Source organism: Phalacrocorax carbo, chromosome Z (genome assembly GCF_963921805.1).
Source record: "Phalacrocorax carbo chromosome Z, bPhaCar2.1, whole genome shotgun sequence".
NCBI classification, from domain to species: Eukaryota; Metazoa; Chordata; class Aves; order Suliformes; family Phalacrocoracidae; genus Phalacrocorax; species Phalacrocorax carbo.
In genome coordinates this window covers 49,261,248-49,279,624 of record NC_087548.1, presented here as the reverse complement: position 1 = coordinate 49,279,624, position 18,377 = coordinate 49,261,248, and the positions used below count along the sequence as shown (strand labels likewise).

Genomic DNA, 18,377 nt, shown 5'->3' with positions numbered 1-18,377 from the left:
ATGAAGTTGAGCAAAGACAACTGTAAGGCTGGGAAAACATAATCCAGGAGTGCAGTACAGACTGGGAGGATCCACCTGGCTGGAGAGCAGCTCTGTTGACAGGGACCTGGTGGTCCTGGTGGACAGGAAGCTCAACATGAGTGAACAGTGCGCTGCTGCAGCCAAGAAGGCCAAGAGGATGCTGGGCTGCATCAACAAGGGCATCACCAGCAGAGATAAAGCAGTCATCATCCCACTCTGCTCAGATCTTGTCAGGCCACACCTGGAGTACTGTGTGCAGTTGTGGTCCCCGCTGTACAAAAAGGATGTGGACAGGCTGGAAGGGGTCCAGAGAAGGGCCACCAAGATGATCAGAGGACTGGGAAGCTGCCATATGAGGATAGGCTGGGAGAACTGGGTTTGTTCAGGCTTGAGAAAAGGAGGCTCAGAGGGGATCTCATCCCCATGTGCCAGTACTTAAGGGGTAGCTGCAAAGAAGATGGAGGCTCCCTTTTTAAGCGGAGTCACATGGAGAGGACGAGGGGGAATGGACACAAGTTGCTCTTGGGGAGATTCTGACTGGATATGAGAGGGAAATTTTTCACAGTGAGGACAGTCAACCATTGGAATAATGTCCCCAGGGAAGAGGTTGACTTGGCCACATTGGATACCTTCAAGAGTTGTCTGGACAGGGTGCTGGGCCATCTCACCTAGACTGTGCTCCTCCTAGAAAGGTTGGACTAGATGATCCCTGAGGTCCCTCCCAACCTGAGATTCTCTGATTCTGTGATGTGTTTTTATGTGCTTAAATGCAAAGTCCTCCTCTTGTCACTTTCTGTACTGGTGACAAAATTATGGGAGAGTTTAGCTTACTTTACTCTTTATGTCTTTCAGTAATGGAGAGTCACAGGAAAGCAGGAGGCATCCCAAGACTACAAGATGCTGCTGGTCAGCCTAACCTAAAACTACATGTAACATATGTATTTACCAGGAATGCATTCCTGAAGTTGAGCTGAAGATCCACAGTTACTACAGAGTAGGAAAAAGGCCCATTTCTTTATATTGCTGTCTATCATCTTTCTAACTTTTGTTTGAGCTTTTTATGGTTTATTGGACTTAACTAGCTGTATCATGCTGTTATCTTTAGTTTCTCTTAATGGGTTTTTTTGCATGCCGTTAATTTCTTAGTTCTTCAGTTTACCTGTTGGTCACTCTACCTGTATCATGTCTGGAATGGCCAATAAACATAATTTTGTATAGGTTGTACCACCTTGTGTCCTAACAGATTACTTCTCAAATAACTTAACACATAATAATTATTTTGATCTGCTTGTTCATGTTTGTCTCGTCTTCAGCTAGTCCAAACTCTTGTTTCTTCTCCTGTGATCTCAAATATAGAAATGCATTTTTGGCTTATATCTGACTCTGTTGCCAATTTAACATTAACATATACTGAAAAGGGCCCTTCTTTTTCGTTATTGTACTTAGAACCTTCCTTTTCGGTAACACCATTAAGCATTGATGTCACATTAGGACATGAGTATTGGCTTTTGCTTGGGACACTTGTTTTATATGCAGAATGGAAGTGTGTATACAGAATATACAGCATGTTGTACAATACAATAGATGTGTGAAGTAATCGTTTACGAATTTGTTGTATGAACTGGCTTATTATTTAGTGTCCTTCATACTCTACATTTTGATGTGCCACAGTAGATCAGTGGAATTCTCTGTCTACAGTTTAATGCTGCTTATTACTTAGTCTTTTTTCAACTACTTCCAACAACATTAATCTGTGTATATATACATTGTCTACTCTTGTCTGTATGTTGTACATTCTAGTTTAATTATTTTGTTTCTTTTCTATATATTTCTCATTCCTTCTGTGGACTTTACTATGCAGTTCATGATTGCACATTGATAAACCCATGTCAGATCTGGAATCTAGCACTAATTAGTAGTACAATTGCCTGAAATTTATATCTGTTATTTACAGCATGACAAAAATCTGGAATGTTAAAGAATAAACCCCCATGGCTTCTTGGCAAAGCTCTAAATAGATTTTTAGATCACTCATAGCAAACGAGCCTTGCTGTGTGGAATCATTGTGGAGGCTGACCTGTCTATGTACATAATTTATTGTTCTTAAAGTTTGAGCACATACAACTCAGTTAAGTCTACAGGGCATGATTTGTCAAATATCATCTCTGGTTTTGTTATGAGCTGAACAGTTTTGGCAGTTGTGTAGTAAAATTATGCAGATGCTACAAAATATGAATATTCCAAGAAGCTTTACCCTTGGTGGTAAGTTGTGACTCAGTTTACAATCCAGAGCCATTGCTAATTTATTTCTGTATTGCTTTTTCTGATGCTTCACAAGAACATGTTAAAAGGATTAACTTCTTCAATTCTTTTGATAGGTATGCACAGAGCTATTGTAAAGAATTTGCATTTTGCCTTGCATTCATTGCCGACTTCCACAACAGGGGATCCTTTAAAATTAATACCCTTGGGAAGTGCTGATTCTAGCATATGGTATCAAACTGCTTTTCCTACCTTTGAATTATGAATTTTAGTGTTTCTTGGTAGGAAAGCTGGCTGTAATTCTTGAAACCAAGCTGTTTTATAATACTCTTCCTGTAAGTTTCACTTCCTTGTGTAATAGTCTACTTGAATTGTACTATAGCTAAATATGGAAGTTACTTATCATAGAGAAAGTAGTCTGCCTTGGAGTACTGCAGAAGTTGTGTAAATAGTTCTCCAGATACTGTTTGCTAGTCTCTGAGAAATGGAACATACATGCAGGCAGTAACGGCTGGAAACCACAGTTAATAATGACTGTGCCTTCATGTTCAGGCAAATTATTTTTCATTTACCTATGGCAAAGGCAGATTATTTTAAGAGAAAAGCTGGCTGTATCAGCCTTGAACTTGTAACGCAAGGCTGTTCAGCAAATTGGTTATGGTGATGGGGTTATGAGTTTCTGTCAGAAACCTGGCCCTGCTGGGAATGAGTTGCCTTTTCTTCTTGCCTTCCCTTATTAAGTAAATAGAGAAAGCAGATTTTACTTCTATTCCTCTGTCTTCTATGCCTTCTGTGGTAGATGGCAAATATAATGGATAAGTTGGGCTCTTTTAAGTGACTGAAAGTGCTTGATGTTGCAGACAGTAATCAGTAGTTACTTTTCTTATTGGAATTGATTCAGAATAATCACTAATCATTATCTAAACCAGCAACGAAGGGGCTTTGATTTAAAGCATCTGTTATAATCTTGAAAAGCATTGGTAAATTTTTGTTCTTTTCTTAAAGACAATTGGATTTTTGTTAGTTGTTAATCATCAAAGGATGTCAGTTTGCCGCTAAAAATAGCCTTTCATTTAATTTTATGTTTTGTTTTGTTACCCAGTGAGAGACTACCTGTTTGTGTGGAGATTTATTCATGCTGATATACATTAACGTTTAATTGAATTTTTTTTTTTTTTAAAAATGAAGTTATCTGAAGTGTATCTGTCAGAAAGGAAGAAGGTAAGCTAGGTAGCACAATTTCTAAATTTAGAACTAAGTAGTTCACTAAAGAAAAGAAGTATTATTTGTAATTAATACAGTAAATTAATCATTTTTGGTCACCGTACACTTGTAGATTTTAAAAGGAGAGAATATTCTCTCACACTTCATTTTCATTTATATTTTGGCAGCAGGTTTTCTTTTTAAATTTCAAACTAAGACTGAATTAACTGGTCAATGAGTTCAAGTAGCTGAAACATTAAAACACAGAAAATAATTTTTTAATATCTACAGAAAAGCTATTACTATCCAGAGTTGGTTTAACATTTCAACAAGCTGTACACCCAAGCGTTCAGCTAATGAATTGTTTTTTACTCTCTTTGAAACTTTAGTAGTACTCAGATATTGAGTATAGTTTAAAATTACTGGTAGCTTGTGGTAAATGTGATGTTAAATTTAATTTAAGTGGTAATATACAAGTTTATTTCTCAAGTAAAAAATACATTTTTTTATCAAACTACTTCGAGTTCCAGGTGAAGAGGGAAGAAGAGAACTTAAACTTGTTGGAGGTGAAGAGCATTACTATAAGCTGAATGTTTTAATGACTTCCTCATGTCAGCTAAGGTGATAAACCATGCCATGGTCACACAGGCCTCTGTAGCCCTGCTACCTGTCATGTGTACTGGCAGCATGTGCTTCTGTTTATCAGACTGAAAACTTTCCTGCATTCCATTAAGCTGTTAGCTGCTGCTTTACAGGAGAAAAGGGGCAATAGTGGCGGCCGCACCAAGTCTGGGAATATTAAGACAAAGAGAGTTCCCAGCTACGCTAGCATCACAGATGCTATCATAATAAGGCATCTGTATTTCAACTGGGACTGTTTGTGTATGTGCCTTTTTTACGTATTCCTGTTTTATTATTTGCCATCTCTGCTATGTATGTTTTTGGAGTTTGGTATTCATATTTTTTTCCAAAAGTGGGCAGAAGCTAGAGAAAAAGGATTGCAAACCTATTCAGCCATAGAGTGATTAAAGGGGGTGTGTGTGTAAATTTTTTTTGCCAAAGTGTTGCTGAGCAATGAGTTTTTAGACCCACTTTGTTTTATGAAACTTTTTTCCCATAGTGTGACTGTACTTTGAACGAAATAAAATGAAATGGTGTTTCAGAGAAGTTCTTTATAAGGCTGGTGTTAACTGGTACTTTCTTTTTCAGCTAATTTGCCCGTACCTACTATTGCTGCAATAGATGGAACTGCATTAGGTGGTGGCCTAGAACTTGCATTAGCCTGTGATATAAGAGTGGCAGGTAGGTCTGAATCTTCTTTATAGAACATAGAATTATTAATGTTGCAGACAGCTTTACTAGTCCTTGTTTTGGCATCAATCTTATAAAACTTATTTTGTATTTGATGTTATTTATAACCAATTATTTAAAAGGGATTTAGCAAAAACCTGTCAAAGTACTTGCTAATGTTTGATTTCAAATAACTTACCGCTGGTAGGTGGATTGGTCTTGTTACATGTTTTATTTTATTCTTATGACCTTCGTTTTATCAGCATTGCCGGAAGGGTTATGTAGTTGTTTTGGTATTTTATTTAGTAATTATTCTCTTCTGTATTTTGAAGTGTTCTAGAAGGAGATTTGATTTTATCGAAACATGTTGCAGGGAAAAAGCAAAAGTTGTTAGTGAGAGTATTATTACAGAAGCAATTAAGCTGTTATAAAAGAAAAGTGACAACAGCACTTGAAAAGAGAAGCCTTGACCTATCCAGCTGTCAGAACTGTAAAGCCATTTTTCTGAAAGTAAATGGTCCTGAACAGTTGCCAGTAACTTAGGGTATATAAAGCTGTCTGACCATTAGAGAATTCGTAATAATCAGATACAGAGTCCTACCTCTTTTTAAGACGTTAAATAATAAGTCTTTTAGTATTTTATGTTTTGCAAATAAGTCTCTGTTACTCACTGTAATTTCTTATTTGCTATGTGAAAATTAATAAGGTACAGGACTTGCCCTAATGGGAGTAGTTGGATCTTTTTCTGAAGGTAGATCAGTTGAATCTATTTAAAGATTTTCAGAGACAAATGCTTTTTAAGTGATTTATTGTCTTTATGAAGGAAATGTAATAAATTAACAATCTTGTAGGTCATTATTATGTGTTTTGCAAAGGCTTTTTTCCTATAGATGATAGTAAGAACTCATTTACATTCTATTTTTTAGCCTCTTCCGCTAAAATGGGCCTAGTTGAAACAAAGCTGGCAATCATTCCAGGTGCAGGTATGAATGTTTTGCTTTTGTTAACATGGATAACTAAATAACATGTGCTCTTTCATAAACAATTCAAGATCAAATATAATTTCTGCTAATTTTTATATTTCTATTAAGGATCATGACATGTTTTAAAGCTTATTGCTCATATTACATTGCAAAAATTAATAAAGTGTATTTCTCATTTTTAGGGAGTGGCACTTGTATATCATGTTTTTAATAAAAGTCTTCATTAAATGAGTCAGTATAAAGTGATTTTGTAAATGACATTTGGTGTCTTGATTTGTAGGCTGAATGATCTTGCTGAGGATCAGGCTACGAAAAAAGATAGTTAACTATCAGTGTATAATAGTACTTTAAATAACGGTCCACTTTTACATAACGTCTGGTACTTTAGGATTCAAATGCTGCTTGTAAATTGGTTGTAAAAAGTTTAAAAACTGGAAATATAGATATTTTTGTCTTACCAACATTTTTAAGATTTGGGGGTCAAAAACCTCTTTTCTGTTCGGAGGGCCAGTTGACTGGCTTTTCCTGGGTTCAAGGTGAATGAAAGTTATAATTAATAATGTTCAAGGAGGTTTTCATGTTATGAAACCTTTTTTTATGGATAAATCGTTATCACTTGAATTAAGATATCCACCTCTCTGTGGAGAGGTCAATAACTTGAAAACAAGTGCATCCCTGTGACCCTCACCTAGCTTTGGCCTTCATTCCTGGAAGTTCTGGGAGACTTTATACCCTTTCTTTGCCCTTATTTTCTTTCTAATGGGTAGAACCTGTTTTGAAGGCACGGTTCCAATTTTAATGGCTACCATTGCAGCACATGTAGAGAGGACAGTAACAACTATCGTAATGGGAACACTGTAAGAACTTTGTGTAAGAAACTATCCCATCTAGACTAATCTAGACAAGTATTATACAATTTCAAATTCTCTGTTACTATGGTTACTGGTGAGTTGTGATTTCAGTCAGTATTTTCTCCCTGTCTCTTTTTATCTGTGGTCAGAGCTACATTTTACATAAGGAAAACTGAGTTATGATGACTGGTCTCTTTTTAGTGGTGGATAAAGATAATAATATGGATGATTTTAAGCATATATTTCCTTCTGGAGGTATTGTCATGAAATAATGCGCCTTGGCAGTAATTCCTCGTGAAGAAGTCAGAAAATAGTTTTGTTTATCTTTGTTGGCAATTTTTTCCCCTTTGTCCTCCCACTCCACCCTCTCCTAGGGAATTCTGCAGGACAGTATTGGAGACACACTCTCCAGTTCAAAAAATTTGGGTCAAGTTCTCCATATATTTTCAGTATTCAAGTTACTTAGGTTGTCTCATGTTTCCTTGCTCTCAGTTAATTATAGATGTTTCAAACTTTTAATGCTTTCACCGTAAAATGCTAGGTGACTGACCCATTATGAGTTTCATTCAGAATATTTTATTGCTATTCAAAGACTGAGGTTTGAAAAATCTTTTTTTTTTTCCTCATCTTAAAATGATGATTTGGGCATATGCCTTCAGCTCCCTAAAATATAACAGATTTCACCATGTTACAATTCCTTTTAAACTTAAAACATTTTGGGGTATGTTCAGTGATTAATTTTTTCACTTTTCCTGTCAGCTTTTCTGAGGACTGTTTTTGCTAAGCATATTCAAGCTTATCACAACTTTTTCCTGATCAGCCTGTACTTGCACCAATCCCGTTGAGCAATGACAGGCAATGTTTCAGCCCTTTTTGGCTCCTGTCATCCAAATAGTAATAGATCATGCTTTGTGTCATCAGAAAGCGAAGAATGACTGAAGGAATTTTTCATATGTTGTTTAGGTAGAGAAGCCAGATATGCCCAGTTGAACAGTAGCCTTCGTGGGTTAATGGAATATATTCTTATAGTGCTTACCTGAAGCTGCTTTGGGCCAAAGCAGGACTGGGCAGTGGAGCTGAAAAGAGAGCTGTAACCATTAAGAGGCCTCAGTAGGTTTCTGCTGTCATCTAGTATGTGTGAAAGGCACTGGCAAAATGTGCTGCTGCTTTGAAGCAGGCCCCTACAACATAGCAAGCTACTACTGTTTTTATTCTGCTCCATCAGCTGCCACAAGCATGTGATAGATGTAAAGATTTTAACTTGAGTGGTAATTGACGCGGGTGTTTGAGGCTGTATGAAAAACGTCTTTATTTTCTGTTTGCCTTTTTTAAAACCACAGGAAGTTACAGTCAGAAAGCTATGTTAGAAGAATGTTAGTGGAATTCAATAGTAGTAAAATAAAGATTCAGGGCAGATCAGCTAGGAAATTTTGGGCCTTTATGTTTTGTTCTATTCCATCCTATTTTGAAATGTGGTCATCAAAAGGCCCAGTCAGCTGCTGTCTAGTGACCAACCAGTTTTGACATAAATTTCCCAGGTATGAGAAATTTTGCTCTTGAATATGCACAGAAGTATTGCAACCTTCTAAAGGCTAAGGCTGAGCAGCAGTTATGTGAATCCTGATTAATATACCAAAATGAATCGTTCCTTCTAAGTCTGCTTGGGGTCTCAACCAAGTAGGCATTGGTAGAACATGCCTTATCTGTGGTAGCAGATTGAGTTTCCTCAGAAAATTCGTCCATGGCAGACAGCAAAGCAAGACTGAGTGGGGTGACAGCAGTGCCTCCTTTTTATACAATCGCTTTGTGTACAGACCAGCTGCTCAGGTTTTGAAGGAGAAGGAATCCTTCTTCTGCCTTTGGAAATTTTCAAATCCAGTTCTCTCCACTATGAAAAGAGCCTTCGCTGCCATACTGTGACTTAGGAAAAGTAGAAAATCTTTCAGTTTTTCCTCTGCAGTAACTCCCACTGTCTAGTAAGAAAGCCAAGATTCAGAGAACTAGAGGAAGTGTGTAGCAGAGAGGAAGTGGCTTGGTAACTTGGTGCTGTGGAAGTTACCTGAGAATGAATATTGATTATTTTTGTCTTTTAAAGGAAGTATGCCAATCAATTTTAATTGCACAAGTAGTCTTATGCTACCACAACATATATAACGTAATGTATGTGTGTGTGTGCACGTGTGTATATATATGTATTTGTGTGTGTGTGTATATATGTATTTGTCTGTTCCTCCCCTCTCTTCCTCACTTTTCTTCCATGTGAACTTGGGGTCTGTTGGCCAGTTGTGATCTAATTTGACTACAGGGTAGTGGTTGCAAAAAAAGGTAGTCCCTAGAATTTTATTAAAAGTAGGTGGGCAGATGAATGGAAAATTTTATTGTCATCAGATTAAAAGTTTCAGCATGAACTAACCTATTCTTGGGCATGAAAGAATGGGCACAGGAGCAGGAGGGAGATGTTGTGGATGTCCTAGCTGTGGCAAATGTTTCAGCTGGAATACTTCTCTCACTAGACAGCAATGAGTTCATATGAGACAGGATTTCATGAGAAACCAGACCTCATTAGATCTGTGGTTTAAGGAGTTGCTAGTTATCAGCCAGAGTGGCTTTTCTCAAAGCTGTTCATTGCTAAAAGGAGTTGATTTTTTGGATCTCTTAGTCAGAAAGCTGTTTAAACAACTTATTTTCTGTGTATCGCTGTAGTCTGTGCAGAGCTCAGCATAATATAGGAAGAGTCTTTTTTACACAAAAATCATGTTCCTTTTCCTTGTTCTTATTTCCCAAACTGAAGTAAAAAGAAGCCAACCCTTTCATTAATTGAATGTAGTTTCTGGTGTCTCTCAACTTGCAAAGCAAGTGTTTCACAATGGCAAGTTTCTGCTTAGCTGAAAACTGTATTTTGGAGCATTTGTGTCTAAAGTTCTTTGTTTCTCTGCTTTGTAACTTTTTAAAGCTATCTCCATCCAGGATTTAGTTCTGTTGTTTGTCTCTAGACTTTCACAATGGATGTCATACTGGGCCTGCAACTGATAGACGATGCCTTGATCTGCTTTTGTTTGTCAGGATCTTATTTGTATACCACTCAGTAATAATAGATCTGTTATGAGAAGATGAAAATGCTTGTAAACAACATACATAAACTTTCTTAGCCTGTTAATAAATGAGATATGATTGGTTGGACAAAGGAAAATATTCTGTGATAAGTAGGAAAGACGGGTGTATATATAAAAAATAATTTGGGTTTTCTTTGTGTATTTTTTTTTTCATGAAAGTATCATGTGTAAAGCTGAGGTATTGGTATACGTCAACAATTATGTTTCCACAAAAAAGACAAAATAAAATAACGGAACTTCATTGAAATTAATACACTTCTGTCAGCAGATCCTATGACCCAGCGAGATTAAAACTATAGCTACTGGCCTGTGTATTTACAGTTGTCACACTCCTTTTCTTGTTTTGTTTATGAAGACATTTTAATTAGCAAGGCTTCATTCATCTCATCAAAACAAATTTTGCCTTCGTTCTTCCCTGCTTCTCCCCCAAACCCCACTACTTCATTACAGAACTGCCTTTCACTGTTTAAAGGTAAAATAAAAACCCAGCACATAATTCCTGGAACGATGCTTTCCTTCACAGCATTCAATTTCAAAGCGTATTTTACCAAGAAGGCTTAAAAATAAATAAATTTTAAAAATACCTGTTAAGTCTTTTAAAAAGGCTTTGTAAATAAGCTGTGTCTTCTTTCTGCATCTTAAAGTTACTTGAACCCTTTTTTCCAAAGGTGTAAGTGAAGCTTTGTTGCATAGCAGGCTGAACAGTTCTCGTCTTTAAAATACATACTCCTCTTTCCACTTCTGTAACAATATTGTTTTGGTTTTTTTCCTAAACTTTAAAATTTGTTTGGGGAAGTTATGGTATTTGTAGATTATACAACTATAAAAGATGACAGAGGAACACACTGAAAAATTAGTTTTCTTTGCATAGGAAGAAAATGAGCATAAGAGTGAAAACTGGATTTAGGTGATCATTGTTTATTTTCCTTATCTCTTAAAGTATTCATTGTTCACTTTTGAAAACAACAAAAAGTTCTCTATTACAGGATTTATTTTAAAGCTGAAACAATAATTCTATTTTGGATGAGAAAGATGTCATGGGAATTTCCAGATGTGAAAAACTTGTACAGAATGTGATCTTCCTAACAGCAGTAGTTGTATGATTCAGCCAAGTGTAAAGGTTAAATAAAATGTCAGACATTTCTAGTTGAAATCTGGCACACCTTACAATATATTGTTAGGATATTCTTTACATTTTTATACTTCAGTTTTAACCGTAATATGAATAACTGCATTTAACAAATCCGGAAAAAATTGAAATGTCACCATTTGTGGTGGTGTCTGAGGTAGGACTTAAAGGCTTCTGCACATTTAGTGTAATTTTTCTGTATGTAGGTGCTACTTGACAGTACATCATTCCAGAGATATTTAGAAAGAGAAATCTGCTTATTTTGTATAACTTTCTACATCTTAACTGAGTAGTCCTATACCTCTCCATCCCATCTTTATCCCTGCCCTTACAAGCCTACTCTTGTCTTCTCCTTAATGTTTTCTATCAAGTGTCCCTAGTTCTTACGTATACAATTTTTGCTCATTATATGAGGACACCAACTGAGTCCTCTTACCTTTTTAAAGTTCAACTCAGTCCTGTGACAACTGACTGACTGATTGGGGAATAAAACCTGAAGTGAAAGAGTTAGCTTTGAGTTTGTTACTTTTTTTAAAAATTTTATTTTCAGTTAGTGCATATACTCTCTTGTGACTTCTCTTACTTCTCCTGTTTCCTTATCCCAGTCTTGTGTCAGTTTTTTAATGTTGTAAGGTTCCTAAATTAAATACTGGTAGAAGACAGTTTTAAATAAGCTCCTGAATCAACACCTTCAGCATTTCATCAATATTGTCCTTAAAAATTTCTTTACTGTGGAACCACCAAGAAGATGCACTTCCTTCTTATTCTTCCCTTATGATTAAGAAAAGCTTTTAATTTTTTAACTGAGGCCTTACAGTGATTGCTGAGCATTTACAGTCCTAGGATGATTTGATACTGTAAAGACCCTACATTAGGTACTGTAAGAAAATTTATCTACTTTTTCTTCAATCATCTGAAGTCTACATAGCTTTATTTGCATTGTGATATTTTGTAATGTTTGTTTTATGTGTCGTGTTAAATAAATGGCCTGAAGTAAAAAAGTGTAGAAAACAGATGTTTGAACATCCACTCTTTTCTTAAAGTAATTAAACACAATATATAGAATGTTACTAGAGGGAGGTAAATTGGTTCTGCTTCTGTAAGTTAGGGAGAATTGCGGTTCATATGTTTTCGTTTTCTTAAATAAATATAAGCTGATTTTCATCAAATGACTCATTTTCTCCCTGGCTTTATGATCAGTTGTAATGGTGATGATGTTGAGGCAAAACTTCAGAATGTCATGCAATACCAACACTGCAAAAGCTCCATACGAAAAACTAATGTTTTGCAAATCTTATTTACAGTCTCTCTGTATAAACATAATACTTTGCAAGTAGTGGCAAGGTACAGCAGAAGATGAGATGATAGGAGAACTCCACATCATCAGAACTGCATGAAGCATACAGTCTTTACCTTTGCAAAGTGGTACACAGGCCAAGCTGTGCTCTTCCCTTTACATGCTAGCCATAGAATACTTTCCAAAACCATACTAAAAGCACAACTAGTACTTCCTACAGAAGAAGGAGGTATCCACAGCTATCATCAGTGTGCCAGGTGACTGCAGTTGTATAGAATATTTGAAATGTCAAGTTCAGTATAAGAAGTTGGCCACATCTGACATTCTAGTTGTTTCTGCTAGCAGAGATTGCAGAACATTTTCTTCCTGACCTAAATCTGGACATGTCTTGTTTACAAATCAGAATTAACAATCAGACATTTGAGAAATTTCTAGTATCATAAGGAGCAGCATGGTGTCCCCAACTTATTGTGTCTAGTTAAAGTTAGTCCTTTGGTACTGCAGAGGAAGAAGAAAGTAAAATAAGGACTAAAGCCCCAGAAGCCAAGTTGAGCATCAGAGGAAGTATTAGAGGAGAGAAGGGGTATTTTCTTGGTTTTGGAAAGCAAAGCGTGGAAGGTCTGAGATTAATATAATGTTCCTATGGAGAAATCAAACATTAGCAACAAAAAATGATTGAACGTTCTTTAGACTTCTGTAATGTCTTGGGAGTATAAAAACATTGTTCTTTATGTCAAGATTGAGTTTTGGCATACTCATTCTTACAAGCTGAGCAATGTTATCAGTTGTTTTCCTCATTCTCATAGGTATAACAACTACATTTGCTTTCATCAGTTTGAAAATTGTTTTGTGAGATTGATGGATTGTTTATTTTTGAATGACAGCCAGAAAAAAATGAAAAAATACAACAAAAGGTTTGGTTTCTTCCATCTTCCTTAAATCATGTACATTTAAGCCCTGTTCAGGTACTGTTCTGGTGAGCATGGGTTGTGCTCTCATATCTGTTCCTTTTCCAGACCATTTTTGTGGCATTGGTAAGTAAGGCATGAAGCTTTGTAAAGAAAGCAAACCTGAACCTTGCTTTTGCACTTTGATTTTTCTCACCATATGTAGAGTAGTATCATTTTGAATAGAAAGTACAGTTTAGGCAGACTGTAACAGTATGAATGGAATTCACAGTAGGTTTCATAGCATAGGTGCAAAGTAGGATATATTTACTTGAGGTAATGTCATGGTTTAGCTGGCAACTCAGCCTCACACAGCTGCTCGCTCACTCCCCCACTGGTAGATGGGGGAGAGAATCAGAAGGGTAATGCTCGTGGGTTGGGATAAGAACAGTTTAATAATTAAAATAAAAAGCCACCACCAACAAAAATGCAATGGAAAGGAAAACAATGAGAGGCACGAAACCTGGGGATGGGAGGGGAGTGGGGAGGGGGAATGAACCGCCGAAACAAACCGCACGCACCGCACCCACCTGCCACCCGCCCACCTGACGCCGCCCCTCCTTGAGCTGCAGCTGCCCCCCCTTAATATACTGGTCATGGGGTCACATGGTATGGGATGAACACGCCATTGGCCAGTCGGGGTCAGCTGCCCTGGCCGTGGTCCTGCCCCTCCCAGCATCCCACCCACGTGGCAGAGCGTGGGAAGCTGGAAAGGTCCCGACCCCCACATGCACCACAATGAAGAGAATTAACCCCTTCTCACCCCAAACCAGCACATTCTCCACCCCTTATTCCATACCATTTATACCGTGCCCAGGTCCCATACGATCCAATACAACCCCACCAACCACCACCCCTCCCCTTCCCATCCTTTGACATAATACACAGACATCATTCCCTTAGTTCATGGACCTTCCCTGTAAAATGTCCATTAAAATGTCCATTGAGGTCACCCAGCCCATGGCTCCGGGCTCCATCTGTCGTACCAGTCTTTCAGGGTGGGAGAGGTGGTGTGTGTGGCGTTGGGTTGCTGCACACCGAGTCAGTCTTTGTTCCATCACTGCTGCACGGCTTGTTCCACATTTTCTCTTCCCTGGGTTGGGAGGCTCGTACTCTGATATCATTGATACAACACAGAGGTGACCACAATATTATATAGCCCTTCGCATTGTGCCATTCAGTTCATTGACTGTTTTCACCCAAAATCAAATCCCCTTGAGGCACACATCGGATTTCTCCATCCTCCCGCATCACCCACCAAGTGCACCCAGGTCCTCGAGCGAAAGCAATCCCATGAATGGGTTTGCCTTTGCCTGAGACAGGAGGAACCCAGACTGTTTTCCCCAGCAAATATATTTCATGTGCACTACAGGGACTCTATCCCCTTCCACAGTATGTAGGATTTCTGACTGGGCAGGGCCAGCTGGATTGGCAGATGCCTTCATGTTGACTAACCAGGTGGCTTTTGCTAAATGTGTATCCCAGTGCCTGAATGCCCCACCCCCATTGCTCTCAGTGTAGTTTTTAACAGTCCATTGTACCGTTCAATTTTCCCAGAGGCTGGTACGTGACAGGGGATGTGATACACCCACTCAATGCCATGCTCTTTGGCCCAGGTGTCTATGAGGTTATTTCAGAAATGAGTCCCATTGTCTGACTCAGTTCTCTCTGGGGTGCCATGTCGCCACAGGACTTGTTTTTCAAGACCCAGGATAGTGTTCCGGGCAGTGGCGTGGGGCACGGGATGTGTTTCCATCCAGCCAGTCGTTGTTTCTACCATTGTAAGCACATGGCGCTTGCCTTGGCGGGTCTGTGGGAGTGTGATATAGTCAGTTTGCCAGGCCTCCCCATATTTATAGTTCAGCCATCATCCCCCATACCACAGAGGCTTTACCCGCTTCGCTTGCTTGACGGCAGCGCATGTGTCACATTCGTGGATAACCTGCACAATAGCGTCCATGGTCAAGTCCACCCCTCGATCACGAGCCCACCTGTATGTTGCATCTCTCCCTTGATGGCCTGAGGTGTCATGGGCCCACTGAGCTAGAAATAGTTCACCCTTATGTTGCCAGTGCAGATCCACCTCAGCAATCTTGGCAGCCTGATCTACCTGCTGGTTGTTCCGATGTTCTTCAGTGGCCTGACTCTTGGGGACGTGAGCATCCACATGACGTGCTTTCACAACCAGGTTCTCTACCCGGGCAGCAATATCTTACCACAGTGCGGCAGCCCAGATGGGTTTGCCTCTACGCTGCCAGTTCTGCTTCCACTGCTTCCACTGCCTCCACGGGACATTTGCCACCATCCAGGAGTCAGTATAGAGATAGAGCACTGGCCACTTTTCCCGTTCAGCGATGTCTAAGGCCAGCTGGATGGCCGTTACCTCTGCAAACTGGCTCGATTCACCTTCTCCTTCAGCAGTTTCTGCTACTTGTCGTGCAGGACTCCATACAGCAGCCTTCCATCTCCGGTGCTTCCCCACAAGGCAACAGAACCCATCAGTGAACAGGGTGAATTGCTTTTCATCTTCTGGCAGTTTGTTATAGAGTGGGGCTTCTTCAGCACGTGTCACCTCCTCCTCTGGTGATAATCCAAAATCTTTGCCTTCTGGCCAGTCCATAATCACTTCCAAGATTCCTGGGCGACTGGGGTTTCCTACTCAAGACCACTGGGTGATCAGTGCAACCCATTTGCTCCATGTAACATCAGTTGCATGGTGTGTAGAGGGGATGTTTCCTTTGAACATCCAGCCCAGCACTGGCAGTCGGGGTGCCAGGAGCAGCTGTGCCTCAGTACCAGCAACTTCTGAAGCAGCTCGAACCCCTTCATATGCTGCCAATATCTCTTTTTCAGTTGGAGTATAGCGGGCTTCGGACCCTCTGTATCCCCGACTCCAAAACCCTACCCTAGGGGTCGACCTCGGGTCTCCCCTGGTGCTTTCTGCCAGAGGCTCCAGGTAGGGCCGTTCTCCCCAGCTGCGGTGTAGAGCACATTTTTTACATCTTGTCCTGCCCGGACTGGCCCAAGAGCTACTGCATGAACTATTTCCTGTTTAATTTGTTCAAAGACTGGTCGTTGCTCAGGGCCCCATTTGAAATCATTCTTCTTCTGGGTCACTTGAGAGAGAGGGCTTACGATCAGACTGTAATCTGGAATATGCATCCTCCAAAAACCCACAACGCCCAAGAAAGCTTGTGTTTCCTTTTTGCTAGTTGGTGGAGACACGGCTGCTATTTTGTTGATCACATCCATTGGGATCTGATGACGACCATCTTGCCATTTATTCCTAAGAACTGGATCTCTTGTGCGGGTCCCTTAACTTTACTTTGTTTTATGGCAAAACCAGCTTTCAGAAGGATTTGTGATGTTTTCTCTCCTTTCTCAAAAACTTTGTCTGCCGTGTTGCCCCACACAATGATGTCATCAATGTATTGAAGGTGTTCTGGAGCTTCTCCCTGTTTCAGTGCAGTCTGAATCAGCCCATGGCAAATGGTAGGACTGTGTTTCCACCCCTGGGGCAGTCGATTCCAGGTGTACTGGACACCCCTCTGTGTGACAGCAAACTGTGGCCTGCACTCTGCTGCCAGAGGGATTGAGAAGAATGCATTAGCACTATCAATTGTGGCATAACCACTTGGCTGACTTGGACTCCAGTTCGTATTGAAGTTCTAGCATGTCTGGCACGGCAGCACTCAACGGTGGAGTGACTTCATTCAGGCCACGATAGTCTACTGTTAGCCTCCACTCTCCATTAGACTTCCGCACTGGCCATGTGGGACTGTTAAAGGGTGAGTGGGTCTTACTGATGACTCCTTGGCTCCTCAGTTGGTGAATGAGCTCAGGGATGGGGATCAGAGAGTCTGTTGGTGCGATACTGCCGCCGGTCCACTGTTGTGGTGGCGATCAGCACCTGTTGTTCTTCGACCTTCAGCAACCCCACAACAGAAGGGTCCTTCGAGAGGCCAGGCAAGGTAGACAGCTGTTTAGTTTCCTCCGTCTCCAAGGCAGCTACACCAAAAGCCCACTTGTACCCTTTTGGGTCCTGGAAATACCCTCTCCTGAGGTAGTCTATGCCAAGGATGCACGGAGCCTCGGGCCCAGTCACAATGGTGTGCTTCTGCCACTCATTCCCGGTTAGGCTCACTTCAGCCTCCAATACAGTTAGCTCTTGGGATCCCCCTGTCACTCCAGCAGTGCTGATGGGTTCTGCCCCTATATAGTTTGATGGCATTAAGGTGCACTGTGCGCCGGTGTCCACTAAAGCTTTATCCTCCTGTGGGTCGGACGTGCCAGGCCATCGGATCCACACAGTCCAGTAATCCTGGTTACCCCTTTCCTCCACCTGGCTGGAGGCAGGGCCCCTCTAGTCCTGATCATGGCAGTCACAACTCACTTCCTGCAAATGTGAATCAAGAGTCTCTCTATTAACCTCAGAAATAAAATTAGTGCTTCTACTCCTCTGTCTGGGGACCTGCTCACCGGAAATTGGAGCAGCAGCTTTCCTGGAACAACCTCCCTGAGTGATTGTTTTCCTTGCAGCTCACATACCTGTGCCTCTGGGGTTGAGGTAGGTTTTCCATCCCACTTCCTCATGTCCTCTCCGTGGTCACGCAGGTAGAACCATAGGGTGGCCCATGGTGTGTATCCCCTTCTTTGAGCAAACGGATGCTTATTCCTAACAGCTGAGACACTTCTCTGTAGAGATGGGGAGTAAGACATATCTTCTTTGAGTTGCTGGACCTCTGGAGATAGTTTCTCCACAGCAGAGACTAGCGAGGAAGAGATATTTGCTTCATAATTCCGGACTCTATCAATCATGTCCTCCACTGTTGGTGCCTTGTCCCCTTTCCAGGACATCACTGCTAATGAGTTTGCATGCGAAGATGGTGTGCTCTGTACAAATTTCCGCCACATGGGTCATGTGCACTTGGCTTCATCTGGATCTTTGGATGACTGTTGATTGTCCAGGTCACCATAGATCACCTCAAGCACAGCTAATTCCCTCAGGTACTGGATACCTTTCTCCATGGTCACCCATTTTCCTAGGTGATATACAATATCTTCCTTGAAGGGGTACCTTTCCTTCACTCCGGACAGAAGTCGCCTCCAGAGGCTGTGGGCTTGTGTTCCTTTTCCAATTCCTTTGTCAATGCCCCCTTCCTCAGAAAGGGAACCCAGTTGTTTGGCTTCTTTTCCCTCTAGTTCCAGGCTACTGGCCCCATTATCCCAGCATCGGAGCAGCCAGGTGACAATGTGCTCACCTGGTGGTCTCTATTTCATT

General features: G+C 40.4%; 1 protein-coding gene across 2 annotated transcripts in view; it reads left to right on the top strand.

The window, feature by feature from the left end:
- AUH (AU RNA binding methylglutaconyl-CoA hydratase) overlaps nucleotides 1-18,377 on the top strand; it is a 119,472-nt gene that overhangs the window by 47,251 nt on the left and 53,844 nt on the right. Inside the window, exons 5-7 of one of the 2 annotated variants that reach the window (XM_064439517.1) lie at nucleotides 874-927; nucleotides 4,696-4,788; nucleotides 5,703-5,759. In XM_064439517.1, the coding sequence (XP_064295587.1) occupies nucleotides 874-927; nucleotides 4,696-4,788; nucleotides 5,703-5,759 (204 nt within the window). The remainder of the gene's footprint in view (nucleotides 1-873; nucleotides 928-4,695; nucleotides 4,789-5,702; nucleotides 5,760-18,377) is intronic. The other variant, XM_064439518.1, reaches the window with a different exon arrangement.